Consider the following 19481-nt stretch of genomic DNA (forward strand, 5'->3'; position numbering starts at 1 on the left):
TTTGAAATGTTTTTAATTTTACCTTCCCACCTGTTTTTGGGAGTTAAGAGGCAATGGCCACCAGCATTAGTCACCCCAAGTCTCTGTCATTAACGATATAAATATCTACTTTCAAACAGTGGAAGGTACAGCATGAATCATGCTAGCCATCATGATGTTTTAGTCAGGCTAGTCATATTTTAGACATCCATGCTCAATGCTGAAAACCTGATTCATTCATTACTTATTGTGTGACCTGATTGTGTTAGTGGGATGCACAGAGTAGAGAGATCATTTCCAAACTTTACACCCAAGCACCGAGCATCTGGGAAGGAATGGTGTACAGGCAAGATATTTATACTAAATAAAGAAAGCAAAACAAAAAGAAATCAGCCTCTAAACACTTAATAAAGTGTTAATGGCGTGTAAAACAATTTTAAAAAATCAAGAATCCTTACTAATAATGTGCAAGTCTTTCTCTAGATCGAACAAGGAGAGGCCGCAAGCATGAAGACACTTCCTGGCTAGCTTGAGCTGCAGTTCCTGCTGAAGTACAGGTTCAGTGCTTGTTGCGTATATCCGAACTACAAAACCATCCTACAAGGGAGAGGAAAGAATATTGCTGATTACCTTGTGTAATCATTAGGCAATAATACATGCAAGAAATTACTACTGGGCAGTACTGCCACCTTAAAAATACTTTACAGCACTATTGTTTGAAAAAGTCATGATTATAAATAATATACTTGCATCTTTTGATGCTGTAATTTGATTGATGTATTCTCCATCTGTGAAAAGGATGTTCTGTCCTTCAGCCTGGCAACCTAAAAAGAGAAATTAATTTGTAATCATGCCATGGAATTTCAGTTAACATTCATGTAAAAACAATGCCCTTTACTGCAATGATTTTAAACAAGCAGTTTAACTTTGGAGTTATCCATTTACTTAAGTCTGCGATTGTCGACAATCCAACCACTGAGTGGCACAGTACTAGCACATGTGCAAATGCAGCCTCTTCGACTGAAACGTCACTGTCTGCAACGTCTCAGGCAACTTCCAGTAATAAAGATGGCGCTGCTCAATTTATTACAAAAAACAAATTCAACCTGAAATCCCCCTCAACGGTTGCCATATCTGCCTCCATCCCACCCCGAACAGTCCCCCATTCCCTCCTGCCATTGCGTTTCTCTTTGCCGCTCCCTCCTGTGTCTATCTTCCCGCTGCCTTCCCTTAGCCACTCGCTCCGGCCTCTTCACTCCCCCCCACCTCTGGCTGCACATTCCCACTCCTCGCTCCTCACCCCACCCCCCCCCATCCCGCTCTCTGCTTCCCATCCCCGTCCCACTCCCTCCTCTCGGTCACTCATTCCCACGTTCGATCGTTCCCTGCTGACGGCGTGAAGAAGCAATGCGGGCCGCGAGGGGCAATGTGGGAGAGAGTGGCTGAGGAGGGAAGCGGCGCAGTCTGGAGCGAGCGGCTGGAGGGGGAGCGGAAGCAAGCGGCCGGGGGAGAGTAGCGGGGAACAATCAGCCGAAGGGTGCGGGGGGAGCAGTGGCGAGGTCTGGAGCAAGCGGCCGAGGGGGGAAGCAGCTGATTGGGGGGAGAAAGCGTTGAGGGCAGGAGCGAGCAGCTGAGAGTGGGGAAGCGGGGTGGCCTGGAGCGAGCGTCGGGGGGGTCAAGCAGGGTGAAGCGGCGATTGAAGCAGGGATAGTGGCAGGGACCGGGGTACTGTTTGGGTGAATGGAGACGGCTATTGAGGTGTGAGGACATAGCGTGCGCGCAATCATACTGGCAAGCTGGCAAACGTTCGCAGGCACTGATGATGTCAGTGATCACTCTGTGCATGCTCTGCATTGTCAGGAGTCACTTTGTTTACTTAATAGCCAACTCTTTGGTCCAGGGGTATAATTTGAGATTGTTTGATACTGAAGTTAATATCCATCGCAGTATTTGCAACTGAAAAGTCCATACACTGAACTTATAAATTCTCCCGCTTATATCTCATCACTTAACAAGAAATGTACACTCTAAGCTCTGCTTCCACCGGTCTTGGAAACTGAGAAATGCACAGGAGTTTTCCAAAATTGCCTTAAAAGGGGATGGTGATTTAAAGAACGTTTGCCAAATCAAGGAGGGGTTTTGATAACAGTAAATAAAAGGGGAGAGCAGATTGGACGAAACTGTTTCCACTGGTAGGAGGGTCAGTAAGCAGCAGACATTGATTTAAGGTTATGTCACAAAAAAACCAGAGGAGCTAAGAATTTTTGTTTTATATACAGTGAGTTATAATGCTGTCAGCCATGGCTCAGCTGGTAGCATTCTCGCCTCTGAGTCAGAAGGTTGTGGGTCCAAGTCTCAGTCTAGGGCTTCAGCACAGAAATCAAAACTGACACTCCAGTGCAGTACTGAGAGAATGCTGCACTGTTAGAAGTGCTGCCTTTCAGATGAGATGTTAAACGGGGATCCCATCTGCCATCTCAGGTGGACATAAAAGATCCCATGACATTATTCTGAAGAGGAGTAGGGGAGTTATCCCCGGTGTTCAAGCCAATATTTATCACTCAATCAACATCACAAAACTGATTATCTAGTCATCATCACATTGCTGTTGGTGGGCGCTTGCTGTATGCAAATTGGCTGCCATGTTTCCTACATTACTACAGTGACTACACATCAAAAGTATTTCATTGGCTGTGAAGCACTTCGGAACGTCTTGCCGTCATGAAAGGCAATACATAAATGGACATCTTTCTTTTTCTATGATCTGGAATGCACTGCCTGAAAGAGTGGTGAATGCCAATTCAACAGTAACTTAAAAAAAGCGACTGGACAAATACTTGAAAATGAAATAATTACAGGCTATGGAGGAAAAGTCAGGGAGTGGGACTAATTGGGTAGCTGCTTCTAAGAGTTGGCCACAGGCATGATGGGCCAAATTACCTCTTTCCATGCTGTATGGTTCTATGAAAAAGGATGGAGTAGCAGCATGAAAATTAGCCATGATAATTCCTCTTTGGTCACCTGGTCAGGCAATCAAAACACCCTAGAGAACTTTTTGAATTGGGGAGGAGGGGGAAAGAAAGGACAATGAAAGCAAGGAGAAAAGAGATCAACGGACCTTTCACAAAATTAATCCTAAATCGTCTCATTTTGACAGCAGTTACCCACAATCTGTTATAGAACAACCCAATGGAATACTTTTCAGTAAGTGGTTTACTGCAAGTTAGCATATCCTAGCCCTTCACATAAAACCCATTCATCTGTGAAAGACTCTCCTTGACAACTTGCAATGCTAATACTAGTACAACTGTAATTCCAATGCTCCAAATACCCCTACCCCAAATACAAACTACCATTAATATTACTGTCAATTTAGTACATACCTGGAAGATTAACTGTGCTTTCCTGTTCCAATGTTTCTGGGTTTATGGACATAGCGGTCATATTATGGTTATTTAAATCCCTATATAGTAAAGAACCCTGTTCAATGGACACAAAAGGAACAGTTAGAACATCTTGGGATGCTTTACCTTTTCAGCTAAAATAGCTCATTTCAATAACTCCAAATAAGAATACAAGCTGACATTTTTAAGTAAATATTTCTCACAAATGGAATTTCATTAAACACTACACAATTACTTTCCTATGAAAGCTCCGCTGTGATTGGACATTACGCTATAATGTCTGCATATTAGTAATTTATTGCTTTAATCTTTAGCTAAGACAATGCTTCCTGTTGAAGATGCCCTCCATCATCTAATTTGCAACCATTTAAAATCAAGAGGCCAAACAACAGTTCAACAATACAAAATATGAACTTCAAAGTACACATGTACATTCCAATTATCAGGTCAAAATTCATCAAATGCAAACACATGAAAATAAATATGTTTACAGTGAGTTTTTAAAGAAAAAATGATTTCCACTCCCTCCCTGTGTTTACTGTCATGCTTTCTCCACTAAGTAGAAGGTAGGACAATTAAAGCCACAGCTTTTCTCTACAGTCACCATTAATAAAACATCACAATTGGTTGGCTGAAATATGTGTTCTACTTAGTGCAGGATAGAAATGTCTTGGGGTTCTTCTTGATTGATTACCGAATTCGGAAGGTAACAAATGAATGATAAACACATTAACATACTAAGCTTTATAAACTTGTAACTTACCTGTGCAAAGCCGAGCCATGATTTTCTATCCTTCCTGTTCCTTATGCGGGAAGTAGAGTTGTACACATGGCCCTTTTAAAAATGAAACATCTCAGTTATCTTGCTTGCCTTTATATAGTTAAAAATATTACTGTACATTACCCTATACATCTGAAAAAGTGTGTTAAGTACATCCACAGCTTATTTGTTTGTTCCATAATTTGCAAAGAAACTTTATATTTTAAAAATTAACTAGTTGATCTCTCAAGACAATGCATAAAAGCTTCTCTTTCCATCCTTCTATACACATCCAGGTCTTCTTTCTGCCCACTGTTTCCTCTCTCCTCCCATGCAGACCATGAGTCAGGATTGAGGTTCTGACTTTGGGGTCACAGAAATGCAAGTTTTCCAGAGAGCAGTGCAGTCTTGCGTCATATTTGCATGCGACTGTTCAGGTCAATGTTCCGCCCCCTTCAAACCCCAGCTCCATTGCAGCACGCAGCCCATCCCTCCCCTATACTGTCATGTCAGGAGAGCACAAGCAGGAAGGTTGGAGAAGTGTGAATGGGTTGACAACATAATGCACAATGCAGAACGGAAATCTTTCCCTTTTTGATTAAGTCAATTTGTGTCAAACCCAGAATTATTAGATATATTGCTCAGAGTTCAGAACTAACCATGATTCTAATTAATTGTATAAGCAAAGAGGTCAGGATCTGTATGTAGGCATCATATGGTCATTAATATTTTTCGCATTAATTCCTTACCATTAATTGATTAAATTCCTTGCCCAGTTTAAATAGGATGGCATATTTTTATTATGCGAAGCACATGTTTTAAGGCTAAAAGAAAATAATCAGAGGCATCTACTGTGAAGTAGTGATTTTGTAGCAGCTTTTGCTCAAATTGAATTTAATTATATCTGCTTTTAAAATAACTGAATGCTAGATGAAAGAAAAGTTATCTCTCCTAAATCCTTTCACCTTGGCAAATTTCTCTTCAGTTAGAAGATGTCATTTGAGAGGGCTATGAAGAAGCTTTTGTAAGTGAAAGAGTCATCACTCCCAATTCCTCTTCAGTGGCAGTTTCCCCATCTCGCTCCTTTATAAAGCACCCAGGGAATTTTCACTAGTAGTAGGTGCTATTCAAGAGTGTGACTGATGTCATATTATTCAATGTAGCCCACTGTATAAACCTAAAAATGCTCATTAGCACCACACTACTGGTCTAGCAAGCAGACTTGCATCGGTTAATAATCCAGCTTCAGAATGCGCAGAACCATGATGTCACTTCATGAAATGCATCGATTCTTGGCACTGTTTCCAACAGATGAGGCGAAGAAGCCAAATCAAGTATGATTCAGCTGCTCCACACCAAAATTCATGCTGCAACCAGGATAAAGCATAGAGTAAAATATGGAAAAATGTTTGGTTGCTCTCAACTCTTCCTTCTCTTATTTTACTACATTCTTTTCATTTTGTACATAAAATGTTTCAGTTTGCTTAGCCATGAGAGACTACAGCCTACAATACTGCATGAAAATATCTAGCAATTCTCCTAAAACACAGTTTAAACAGCCATATATTCTGACTCAGTGTCCTGGCCCATCACAAAGATCTTTATCCTGCATTCCAGTCTGTTAGGAAACGTATTTATTGAATGGAAAGTAATTTAATACTTAAAGGAAATTCAAACTGTACGCAGCTGCTGAACCTGCAAATAAACTCAGATCATAAATGAAGATTAAAAATAATTCTGCCTTGGGGTCACACAAGGCACTGGAACCTTGAAAAATATTCCAAGTACTGCTCAAGGAGATACTGAAAAATCTGACATTTATTAGGTGACCGGCTTTTTTCTCTATAAAGCAGAATTTTTGACTACATGATAGTGTGCTGCCAGACACAATGATGATAAAGTCAGGTCTCAAAGATCTGGTTCCGACTGTTGCAAACATAAAGACGGAATAATTAACTGGGTACCACCAGGTATCATACTTCCCCATAGTGTAGCGCATGCTTTAATCTTTGAACACTTTATTATCCTTCCTGCTGTGATCCACTGTCTGATTCCAAACACGACTGCCAACTCCCACACATGACTTTCAATGTACAAAAGCACGGTTAGGAAGCCATATAGCAAGATATTAAGTCATATGGCAGAATCTCTGTACATGGCATTACCTCCCTGTATTCTCATTCAAACTTTAAAAAGAAAACCAGATCCTCAATAGCATTTAAATCATGAAACAATTGCAGACAAATACAAAAAGATTGTTCTATTCAAATCATTAATATATGCACTAATCATCAATTGGAATATTTATGAACAGTTATACAAATCTGTTACTTTAACAGATAAGAGATCTTCTGTACTATTATATCCTAGTTATGGCATATCATATCACAGCAGAGCTCCTCCTAATAAATAGAACCTCCAGATATCGTCTTAGCCAAACAAAAGTGCAAAGCAGTAAGCATAAATATCCAGAATTACACTGGGAAAGATCTATGACTAAAAATTGTGTGAAACTTGTCATTGGGTAGTTCCATTGGGAAATTTTTTGAAGCACAAGTCACCATCTCGACTGTGCCTCTTGGATAAAATCCATGACTGAATCACAAAATATCCTGCAAATCATCTTTGCAGTGCAAAAAGATCTAGGCATGGTTTTGTCAAAGTACAGGGCCAGCACACAAGAACCACTTAAACTCATCCAGATAATACAAGTAGCTCAACATCCACATTGCAACCAGCAGCAAGAGCACAACTGGCACCAACCCTGCTGTATAAATGCTGCTATCAGATAGAAAAACCTCTGGGCTGATGCTTCATTCACTCTTTTCAAGCAGGAATACCAGTAGAAGCAAAACTAAATAGAACATAATCGTGTTGCGATTTTGTTGTCTGGCTATGCTGTCACAGCAGTCCCACAGTGCAGCAATGAGACTGCTGCATTACGGAGCTGTATAAACCTTCCCCTTATCATGTATGTGCAATTCCCCACTGTTGCCACTATATTAATGGGGCAAATGCAATATAAGAAATGTATTTTAGTCCAGATCTACAGTGGAGGGCGAGATGGAACGCTAAACCAGCCGACACTGCAAAGGTGGGGTGAAGTAAAGTTGTGGATAGATTTCTAGTCGAGAAGAATTTTAAAATCAATATCCTGGGGACAGAGCTAATAAAAGTACACCAAGACTGGTACAACATCTTGTATTTAAAAAGTGCCTTTAGCAGAGTAAAACATCATAAGGAGTGTTATCTAACAAAATGCGACACCGAGCCACAGAGGGGAAATATTCAGACAAATGACTGGACATTTGGTCAAAAAGGTAGGTTTTAACAAGCATCTTAAAAAGGAGAGGTGGAGGGGTTCAGGGAGGGAATTCCAGAGTTTATCATGCATATCGTATACGGTTTTATCAACATATCATAAATACAAGATCGTATGAGATGCTCATCATATTCTTCAATGTTCCAAAAGGCAGAAAATACTCCATGAAACCAATACATACAGATTAAAAATTACCTGGTCAGATTTATTTACAGGTTGAATACAAGGAAACAGCAGGACGCAGTAATTAGAGCTTGCATTTATAAAATTACTTTAATATAGTAACAAGCACTTCACAGGACTGTAATCAGTCACAACTTTACACCAAGCCAAAGGAGGAAAAATTAGGACAGGTGAGAGGTAGGTTTTGAGGAACATTTAAAGGCAGAGAGAGGTGAAGAGGTTTAGAGGTTTAGGGAGGTAATTGTAGTGCATAGGACCTAGACGGCTGCAGGTACAAAGAACAGTACAGCACAGGAACAGGCCATTTGGCCCTCCAAGCCTGCGCCGATCTTGATGCCTGCCTAAACTAAAACCTTCTGCACTTCCGGGGTCCATATCCCTCTATTCCCATCTTATTCATGTATTTGTCAAGATGCCTCTTAAACATCTCTATGGTACCTGCTTCCACCACCTCCCCCGGCAACATGTTCCAGGCACTCACCACCCTCTGTGTAAAGAACTTGCCTCGCACATCCCCTCTAAACTTTGCCCCTCTCACCTTAAACCTATGTCCCCTAGTAACTGACTCTTCCACCTTGGGAAAAAGCTTCTGACTATCCACTCTGTCCATGCCGCTTATAACTTTGTAAATCTCTATCATGTCACCCCTCCACCTCCGTTGTTCCAGTGAAAACAATCTGAGTTTATCCAACCTCTCCTCATAGCTAATGCCCTCCAGACCAGGCAACATCCTGGTAAACCTCCTCTGTACCCTCTCCAAAGCCTCCACGTCCTTCTGGTAGTGTGGCGACCAGAATTGCACGCAATATTCTAAGTGTGGCCTAACTAAAGTTCTGTATAGCTGCAGCATGACTTGCCTATTTTTATACTCTATGCCCCGACCGATGAAGACAAGCATGCCGTATGCCTTCTTGACTACCTTATCCACCTGTGCTGCCACTTTCAGTGACCTGTGGACCTGTATGCCCAGATCTCTCTGCCTGTCAATACTCCTAAGGGTTCTGCCATTTACTGTATACTTCCCACCTGCATTAGACCTTCCAAAATGCAGTACAATGGAACAAAGGGAGGGGCAGATGCACAATTAGCCAGAACTGGAAAAATGCAGAGCTCTCGGACGGTTGTACGGCTGGAGCAGGTTAGAAATAGGGAGCGTGAGGCCAAAGGGATTCAGACACAAGGATGAGAATTTTTAAATCAAGACGTTGGTGGATCGGAAGTCAATGCAAAGTCGGACAGCAGAAGGTTGATGGGTGAAATGGACTTGGTACAAGTTAGGATATGGGTAGCACAGTTTTGAATGAATTCAAGTTTAAAATTCATTCTTGGGATGTGAGCATCGCTGTCAGGGCCAGCATTTATTGCCCATCCCTAACTGTCCTTGAGCAGGTGGTGGTGAGCCGTCTACAATTGAGTGGCTTGCTAGGCCACTTCAGAGTCAACCACATTGTTGTGGATCTGGAGTCACGTGTAGGTCAGACCATGTAAGGATGACAGATATCCTCCCATGAAGGACATTAGTGAACCAGATGGGGTTTTACAACAATCTGGTAGTTTCATGATTATTCAGGAGACCAGTATTTTATTCCAAATGTATTAATTAATTGAATTTAAATTCCCCCAGCTGTTGTGTGAGATTTGAACTCCTGTCTTTGGAGCATTAGTCCAGGTCTCTGGATTACTAGTCCAGTAACATTACCACTACGCCATCGTTCCCATATTGGGAATAGAAGATGGGAGGTTGGCCAGGACAGCATTGGAATAGTCGAGTCAGGAGGTTAACAAAAACATGGATAAACAAAATTAGTCTAAAGTGTTTTTATAAGTGACAGGACCTTTAGATGAAGCAGCCTTTGTAGACGTTCATGATGTAATGCACAATGTGAATATCCAGTCCAATCTGGTCATACATAGTGTTTGCATTTCCAGTTATAACCAAAGCTGAGTAACTGCGGCTATTATTTATGCCAAAGTCACATGCTACACCCATATCTTTTAAGTTAATGAATGCTGAGAATTTGTCAGAACTTGCACCTTGAGGGGTCAATAACTGTCAATTATTTTTTCTGGTACATAATTTCACATGTATAATGGAGTTCATAGAATCATACAATAGTACAGCTCAGGGAGGTGGCCCATTCAAAGTGTTTACGTTTCCAGTTATAACCAAAGCTGACTGCAGCTCTTTCGAAGAGCAATCCAGTTAGTCTGACTCCCCAGCTCTTTCCCCATATCCCTTCATTTTTTTTTTTTACTTCCTTCAAGTATTTATCCACTTTTTAAAATCTCCTACCGAATTTGTTTTCACACCCCAGCACAATCAGGCAGTACATTCCAAATCCTAATGTATCACCACATTTAAAAAAAAAGTTTTTCTCTCATGTCACCTCTGGCTCTTTTGCCAATCGCCTTACATCTGTGCCCACTAGTTATCAGCCCTTCAGCTACTGGAAAGTTTCTCTTTATTTACTCAATCTAAACCCTTCATAACTTTAAACACCTCTGTCATATCTCTTATCATTGCCGTCTCTGCTCTTCAGAGAACCATGCTAACTTCGCCAGTTTATCAGGTAATAACTGTAATCACTCATCCCTGGAACCATTCTAGCCTCTTCTGTACCCTCTCCAAAGCCTTCATGCCCTTCCTAAAGTGTTGTATACCCAGAACTGGACACAATACTCCAGCTAGGGCTGAACTATTGTTTTATTTCGGTTCAGTACAATTTCCTGGCTTTTGTACTCTATGCCTTATAAAGCTTACGATACCATACATTGTTAACCTGCCCTGCCACCTTCAAAAGGTTGCACACAAAGTCCCTCGGCTCTTGCACCCCATTTAAAATTGTACCATTTAGCTTATAATGTCTTTAAATTGTCTTTCCTCATTCTTCATACCAAAAATACATTGACAGATATCAAAATTTTGCCCTGTACCCCAAGTCCAAGTCATGAATGTATATCGAAAACAGCAGCAGTCCTAGTACTGAACCCTGGGAAAGACCACTGTATACTTGCTCCAGTCTGAAAGACAACCATTTACCACAACTGTTTTCTATCAGTTAGCCAATTTTGTATCCATTCTGCTACCTCCCCCATTTTCTCCCATGGGCTTTAATTTTGCTAATAAGTCAATCATGTGGTACTTTGTCAAACACCTTTTTAAAGTCGATATCCACCTCAACTGCACTGCCCTCATCCACCCTCTTACCTCATCAAAAAGTCCAAGTTAGTCGAACACAATTTGCCCTTAACAGATCTGTGCTGGCTCTCCTTTATTAGTTCATGTTTCTTTAAGTGGCTGTTAATTGTCTTCTGGATTATCATTGCTAAAAGCTTCCCCACCATCGACTTTAAACTGACTGACCTTGAACTGCCAGGTTTATCTTCTTCCCCTTTAAGGAACAAGAGTGCAACATTTGCAAATCCTCCAGTCAACTGATACCACCACTGTATTTAAAAAGGATTGGATGATTGTGGCCAATACCTCTGTAATTTCGACCCTTACTTCGTTCAGCAACCGAGGATGTATCCCATGCAGACCAGGCAACTTATCAACCTTAAGTACTGCCAGGCTTTCAAGTACTTCTTTATTTTTATCTCATCCAATGTCTCAACAACCTCCTCGTTCACCGTAACTTTGGCAAAGTCCTCTTCCTTGGTAAGCACCCACGCAAAGTAATCATTTAGTACCATGGCCATGCTTTCTGGCTTCACCTCTACCAACAGATCTCCATTTTGGTCCCTAATCAGCCCCAGTGCTCCTGTGTTGGGGTGCCTACAGAAGTTAGCCAATGTCTCTTCATTTAGAGATAAGGTCAGTTCCTGCAAAGTCTGCCAATCAATATATTAACATTTCAATTAAGCTGTTCCAGCCACAAACTGCTTTGACTTCATTTCTGAACAAAGTTAAATCAACACAAAAAATCATTTCAGGAGAAAATATTTTCACGGAATAACTAGAGGTCCAGCCAATTACTAGTATTAAAACAATGGAACTGTCCCAAATAAACAGCTATCTGCAACAGTTATTAAGTCTAATCAGAATCCAAATAAACTGCAGAGATCCTCCCCCACCCCCCCACCATTTTCTCAGAACTGATGGTACTCAAACAAATTTATGTTGCATCTTTTTCATGATTCCAATATTGTTTTCTTCAATCTTTTTCAGTATTAGGTAAACATAGCAGGGACAATTCAGGTTTACATAAAAAAAAACCTGCTAAATGTTTTGATGTTCAGATTAGGCAGTAAAATATTACAAGTAAAGTTGACATTAGGCACCTGAGTTCTGGTAACAAGACTCTGCTTTAGCCCTTTGGAAACCTTGCTGTTAGGGAAGATGGCATCATAGAAAAGGTTACAACTGTGATTTCCTTCTGGTTCCTTTCCCTTTCATGAAGGGGTCATTGTAACGTCCAGGAGTCTATTCAATTACTTGATTTTGGGTCAAATCATCTGGTAAGTGACTAAAGCACAAGAACACACAAATCTTGAAGATGGAGATATACTGCCTACAAGTACGATCTGCAAAAGCCTTGGAAGCAGCAATAAGGTTGAATGGTATTGGAAACACCTAGCAGCTACCTAAAAGTGCAGAAACCCTGTACAGTTCTGCATCGATTGCCAGATTGAATAGGGATTTCTGAGGTTGTTTGTTGCAACCCTGAAGCCATGGTGGCTGCCTGGTTAATGGCCACAGTCGTGACAATATTGAACTTTTACTTCTTAAAACAAGGCACAGAACAAGCCAAGATTTTCACATCCTTCTGGCCTTGAAATTACATAATATCCACAGACTCACTGCAGATCAACAGTTGCCCCACTCATTAAGAAAGATTTGCCGAGAAACATCCTCTTCAATTCCAGTATCCCTCTAAGCCAAGATTTCTGAAGCTGAACACAATCCAGAAATTAATCCAACCCAATGTACACAGAATTTGAAATCAAAGTGTATGCTAATTCTACAACTTCATAAAAACATTTGCAAAACTGAACAGCCTAATATTAAGGGTACAGTAGTGTAATGGTTATAGTATAGGACTGGCAATCCAGAGGTTGAATTCACAATGGGAAACTATGAAATTGAGTTTGATTATACAATGGGGTACATTGTAGGCTGGCATCTACAAATGAACCTGGAAGTTGATTGATATTTCTGTCATTCAAAACTCAACTGGCTCACTAACATTCTTCAGGAAACAGAACCTACCGTCACTACCTCGGCTGGCCTGTAGCAATTCCAGCCCCGCACTATACCCCATGAAATGGTCTGCCAAGCCAATCACATGCACAAACAATTTAGTTTAGTTTAGAGATACAGCACTGAAACAGGCCCTTCAGCCCACCGAGTCTGTGCCGACCATCAACCACCCATATTATACTAATCCTACACTAATTCCATATTCCTACCACATCCCCACCTGTCCCTATATTTCCCTACCACCTACCTATACTAGGGGCAATTGCTAATGATGTTATGAAGCAGGGCTACTAGGCATGGGCAATACTGTGGCATGATCACAAATTAAAGACATGTTTCAAGAAGCAATAGGTTAAAGCAAACATATGATGATTAGACAAAAAGAACCGAACAAGCACTAATAGTGGACATGGCTTAGCCTCAAAAATCATTCTTCTCGGGATGTATTGGTCACTTTATTCATGATATGAAGCTTTTTTCAAATATGTACATACACAACTTTATAACAGCACAATTGCAAAATTGTTTTCTTACCCTCACTGTCCCACTGTAACCAGAACCAATTTTGTACAATCCACCTTTAGCCAACAGATACAGGAATGAGCCATCACTCTGTAGTAGGCACCAATCATCTTCATCTGTAAATACCTCCTTTAGAATCCATTTGTGCATTAAAGCTACCTTCTTTATTCCATTACTGAACCAGTCCTGTATTTGAATTTTTCCAACTAAGACTGCTTGCACACTCCTTTGGAGAGCATTTAGAATGGTTGGCACCTAAAATCAAGTAATTCAGAAATATTATGTGAGTAATCACACAAAAATGCTGACAATATAGAGCTACTAACTGGATAAACAACTCTGGATACCAAACTGCAGTAACTTCATTTGGTGCAAAATATTTATTAGATACTGTATCATAAGGCAGCAAATGGTATGTTGGCTTTCATAGTGAGAGGATTCGAGTACAGGAGTAGGGATGTATTGCTGCAATTGTACAAGGCCTTGGTGAGACCACACCTTGAGTACTGTGTGCAGTTTTGGTCTCCTTATCTGAGGATGTTTTTGCTGTGGAGGGAGTGCAGCAAAGGTTCACCAGACTGATTCCTGGGATGGCAAGACTGACATATGAAGAGAGATTGGGCCGATTAGGCTTGTATTCGCTAGAGTTCAGAAGAATGAGAGGGGATCTCATAGAAACCTACAAAATTAACAGGCCTGGACAGACTAGATGCAGGAAGGATGCACTCGATGGCAGGGGAGTCCAGGACCAGGGGTCACAGTCTAAGGATAAGGGGTAAGCCATTTAGGATTGAGACGAGGAGAGATTTCTTCATCCAGAGAGTGGTGAACCTGTGGAATTCTCTACCACGGAAAGCAGTTGAGGCCAAATCATTAAATATATTCAACAAAGAGTTAGATATAGTTCTTGGGGCTAAAGGGATCAAGGGATACTGGGAGAAAGCGGGAACAGGGAAATGAGTTTGGATGATCAGCCATGATCGTATTGAATGGCGGAGCAGGCTCGAAGGGCCGAATGGCCTACTCCTGCTCCTATTTTCCAATGTTTTCTATGTGGAAATATATTACACACATCATGGTTGCCTTGAACACCTCCAGTGTGGATAAAATACACACTCCAAGAACAGTCAGGCTAAGGAAATAGACAGTCTAGTTGACTAGCCTAGCAAATTCTTCCGAAGTGTTGTATCCTCACATATATGTGAATAGCTTTTCTTTATAGAATAGGTCTTGCAATAAGCCAATATTGTACACATCAAGTTATTCCGAACCCATCCATCTCATCAATAAATTTGACCTCCCAGAAAATCTGGAGCGATGAACAGCTTTTATTTTGTTAAAGGTGCTAAATAAATACAACGTCTCAAAGTGCTTCACAGAGGCATTGCAAAACAAAATGGCACAAAGCCACAAAAGGAGATATTAGGACAGATGATCAAAAGCTTAGTCAGAGAGTTAAGTTTTAAGAAGTGTCTTAAAGGAGGAGGAAGGTGAGGTGGAGAGGTTTAAAGGAGGGAATTTCGGAATTTAGGGTCTAGGCAGTTGAAGGCATGACTGCCAATGGTGGAGCGATTAAAATTAGGGCTCCTTAGGAGGACAGAATTAAAGAAGTGCAGGTATCTCGAAGGTTGTAGGGCTGGAGGAGATTACAGAGATAGATTAGAAATACAAGAGTGGATCCAGGCAAATGCAGTCCCATCAAGCTGGACGATGGTGGAGAGGCGTTGGAGGGGGACGGTGTGATCAACCATGTCAAAGGCTGCAGGCAGGTCAAGAAGGACAATGAACTAAATTAGGGAAACCAATCTTTTCACTCACATTTCAGTCAGGAAATCTATTGGGCTCTGTAGGGGTAACAGCATATACCTCCAATTTGCTTGGCCTGCCAACAGTCAAAATGTCAGCACCAAAAGGTAGCAGGAGTACGACTGCATCCAAACCTTTACAAAGTTTTATTACATATTTATATTTGGCAAGTTAATGGAATTACTAATGATGTGAAGAGAATACTTTTTTGCTTAATTGCCCCTTCATTAGTAACACACACGATACAATTAAAACTCTATTCCCAGAGATCTGTGCTATTATGAAAATGGCTATAATGATGGGCTCCATCAGTACAAAACATCAAAAGTAGATTTCACACAGGATGTAGGTTGCAAGTTAAATCAGTGCTTTGTGGTCTGAGTATTAAGTACACATTTATAAAACTTTATACTTCTTAAAATAAATTATATTAATTTTTCGTGTATTCAGCGCGTCAGGAACTCATTACAAGAGGACAGTATGGAAAGTGATTCGGTATGTCTAAACTAGAATGATTCTTGGACACTTGCCGAGCTCTTAACTCTCTATAAAGCCAAAGCCATTGGTCTCATATTTAAGGCGGATCTTTCAGCATCCTCTCACACAAAGGAAAGTTTGTGTAAGCGATCCAACAATCACCCCCAGACTCAAGTCACATTCATTTTAGTCTTTTATCGATACTTACAATCAGTCCTCCTCTGAATTTTCCTTTCAACTTCCTTCTAACCTCAAGATACACCACTTTACATCTCTTCCTCCATACTGTGACATCATTGCATCGAGTTGAAGACTCGTATGCAGTCTCCTATTCTTAATTTTATTGTGTTCAGGATCCCAAAACTTCAGAAGTTACTTTAGTTAGATTTTTCTACTTCAAACAAATATTTTATAACCCAAGCCTGGTATAACAATCACATCTTCCTAACTCACCTTACCTTGTACTTCGACTTTTGTCTTCATTATGGACCTTTGCCTTTTACCTTGGTTTTGCAACAAAAAACAAAATCCTACATCCCACTGTTGCACTAAATACACTTAAACTGCTGTCCTACCTCAAACTTCCATACCATTGTAGCATTCGACCCCTCAAATTATTCAAATCATGTCTAATCTGTACCTCAAACTCCCATTTATATCCACATACCTTGAATCCCTTATTCAACAAAAAAATCAAACTCAAGTCTTGAAAATTTCAATTGATGCAGCATCCAGTCTTTTGGAGGACAGCATTTTAAACTCTCTAGAATGAGAAAGATAGCGAAAGCAAACTCAGGAAATTGGGAAAAAAACTTTCCGAAATAAGTTACCTGAATAGGTTGGCAAGCATGGCTGCCATTACTGGTAAGAATTGCTGACACAGCCTGTAGAATCTTGCCCGTATCTCCCCATGCAACTACCAAACTGAAGAGGCAGGCACAAGATAAAGCAGTCAGTGACTGGCTGACATTGTCTACCATTCCAGTGCTTCTTCTTGTTGTTTCTAACAATAAATGGAAAAGAGATTCTGCGGACAAAAATCACATTAAGCGTTGATTAAGACTCATATTACTTGGATATGAATGGCTCAATGCCATCATTATGATTTTTCGGAATCAAATAAACTGAATATCAAATACTAATTTGATGTGAACCTTTGCCCTCTCCCCCCCACGCCCTTTAAGTTATTTTTCCACACTTACCATGAACACAGTCCAGTAAGACAGGAAAGACACTTGCTCTCAAGTTTCCAATTAAGTTACTAAAACCAGGATTTTGCAAGCATAGTCTAGGAATTATCTCTTTTCTCACCAAATATGCACTGTAAACTTAGTGTTTCAACATGATGACACTGCCTCAGACCAGGAATTCAAGGATGTAGGAGAAAACAAGTGTGAAAGTTGGATGCTATAATTCACTTGTTAAGTAATACCACACTGCCATTCAGGAATATTGAAGTGGATATTGACCCTTATTCTTGAAAAACAATTATCTTTATTTTAACCACATGGAAATCAAAACAAACTTATGAAAAATGCTATTTATAGTTTATTGCAAGTTTTAAAACATTTTTTTAAAAATCTAAATATCTAGCTCATGATTCTACATTCAGCATCAAAGCAAGGGTGCTCACCAATGACCTCGAAGAAAGGTGGCCACAAAGATCTAGTGATCTCTGGTGGTGGATTTCACCTTTCGCTGAATGTTAAATTTAATCTGGCACCAAGTCAAGGGAATCTCCAAGAATTCAGCAACAGTATCATCATCAGACAGGGTAAGTAGCCTTGAAGTAATCTCAGACAGCAAATCAGGAAGTAAAAGGCACTGGTTATCCTTCACTTTTATTAATTTTTACAAAGAAAAATAAATGATTGCGACATGCACAAAGCTGAAATAGTAAACTTCACAAGAAATTTTAAAACTTGACATTTTAAAAGATCGGAAAAATTTGACATTACACAAATATAAAAGTTTTTCAGGGCCAGAGAGGCTTTTCAGCCATAGTTATGACTTAGTACACTGTTAAAACCCAGTTACACCTCATTAACTAGGAGTTACTTTTAGGGGGGGGGGGTGGGGGGGGTTTAATAGCGATATTACAGGATAAAAAAAGTAGTTCTCGTCAGTTCAGCAATTTCCCAATTGATTGCAGTCTACGGGAACTTCAAAAGCACAATTTACGGATGAGCGTAGAATCCAGATATTTGAATTCCAGAGGTTGCTGTCACTTTCAGAGAAGTAATGATGGTGAATGCTGACGGATTTGACGTTATTAGTACCACAAAATCCGGGCCATTAAAGTGTCACAATGGAAAACAAAATTTTCTACTTTTCTTTGGCAAACTGTTTGCATTTGCATTGTACAGTTTTAGATGACTAATAGAAGCTTCAATAACACTTCAATCAAAACTCTAGTAATTTTCTTCCTTCTTTACCACTGCAAAACATCCATTGAATTTCACAAAAACGTACTAATAATCTAGTGTAAATCACCAACTTAGCTCTACCGCATTACTTTGTTCATGAAGCACGACATTTGAATCTGCCTCAATTCTGATATGTTTAGGTAGTCCCCATTAGAACTAGTCGGTAGAATTGCTCAGAATACCAGAGGACACCATCCAAGAGGATAGGATAAATAGACATGTCTGTTAAGTACAGGCAACACTGACAGCAATGATGGGACAATTTTGCTCCATTTTCGAGGATAAAAAATAGCCTGCATGAATATTAGCAGTGTTGGAGCTAAGGGGAAGGGGTGTGTTAAGATTTAAATACAATCCATTATTTCTCCTACAAGTATACAGCCAACCACTCCTTATGTGAGGGCATACCTCTAGCTGTACATTACAGAGCTATCATACAATCCAATTAATGTTTTGCTTGTTGAACATAAGCTTATTAAACATTCAAATATCGTGATAAATCCAAACTTTAACTTATTAACTTTACCTAGAACATCAGGTGGTTCTGACTGGAGACCTTCTGGTTGTTGCCCCTGAAGCATGTCAAGTAGAGCCTGTAAACTTCTCAGACACAGTGCAGGATGAGAGAACCGAGTCTCTTTTATAAGTTCAAACACACCACAAAGTCCAATTCCTATGATCTGTCAACAGAACAATAAATACAATTGTGCACTTATGAGTAACAATGAATATATGAAAGTTGTGTTTAAGTTTCCCACGGGAGGAAAATGCATTCACTCGTGCCACAATTCAAACTATTGTACATACTAGTGGATCTCTCCAGGAACTGCTCATTGCAAATCAAAGAAGCAACTGTTTTACAAAGACAGAAGGCATATCATGTGTTGTATGATGTGACGACTGCTAACAGGGAGCAGAATTTCTTTGAAGCCAAGGTGCAATTATTGCTACAGACTGTTTTAATGGTGGTATTGTAAAATGTATTTTTTTTTTAGACTCAGCATCTTAAATAATATTTCCAGTATCAATTTTACTGGAGAAACATAGGTGGCAGATAAAAGAAAATATGGTATTTGGAATAATTTGATTGGCTCCTCTTTAGATTGCTATTTGCTCGCTGAATGCCAAGTTTTGATTGGAAATACTGATTATTAGTTCTAATTGCAGTTGGGCACAAGCCAATTAGCACATTCCATAGCTGTTCAGTTCTAATTCATCACTGCTTTGTGAATCTGAAACTTCAAAATTCAAGTGCATTTTTGATTTTGCATGAACTACACATTGTTATATATATATAAAATTTCTAGCAATTACAGTCTTAAGATAAGCCTAACCATAAAGATGAAGGCACTTATTAAGAGTCAGACAGATCTACAGCATACAAGCAAAATCTTACAATTAC

General features: G+C 40.0%; 1 protein-coding gene across 12 annotated transcripts in view; it reads right to left on the bottom strand.

Annotated features, from left to right (window-relative positions):
- The window catches only part of mycbp2 (MYC binding protein 2), a 243061-nt gene that overhangs the window by 169382 nt on the left and 54198 nt on the right, over positions 1-19481 (bottom strand). For all 12 annotated transcript variants that reach the window (XM_068034341.1, XM_068034347.1, XM_068034350.1 and 9 more), the window contains exons 4-10: positions 18606-18759; positions 16484-16680; positions 13383-13625; positions 4147-4218; positions 3363-3459; positions 730-803; positions 438-576 (exon numbers count right to left, since the gene is read on the bottom strand). In XM_068034341.1, coding sequence (XP_067890442.1) covers positions 438-576; positions 730-803; positions 3363-3459; positions 4147-4218; positions 13383-13625; positions 16484-16680; positions 18606-18759 — 976 coding nt within the window. The remainder of the gene's footprint in view (positions 1-437; positions 577-729; positions 804-3362; positions 3460-4146; positions 4219-13382; positions 13626-16483; positions 16681-18605; positions 18760-19481) is intronic.

The sequence above is a fragment of the Heterodontus francisci genome, chromosome 6, assembly GCF_036365525.1.
Source record: "Heterodontus francisci isolate sHetFra1 chromosome 6, sHetFra1.hap1, whole genome shotgun sequence".
Classification (NCBI taxonomy): domain Eukaryota; kingdom Metazoa; phylum Chordata; class Chondrichthyes; order Heterodontiformes; family Heterodontidae; genus Heterodontus; species Heterodontus francisci.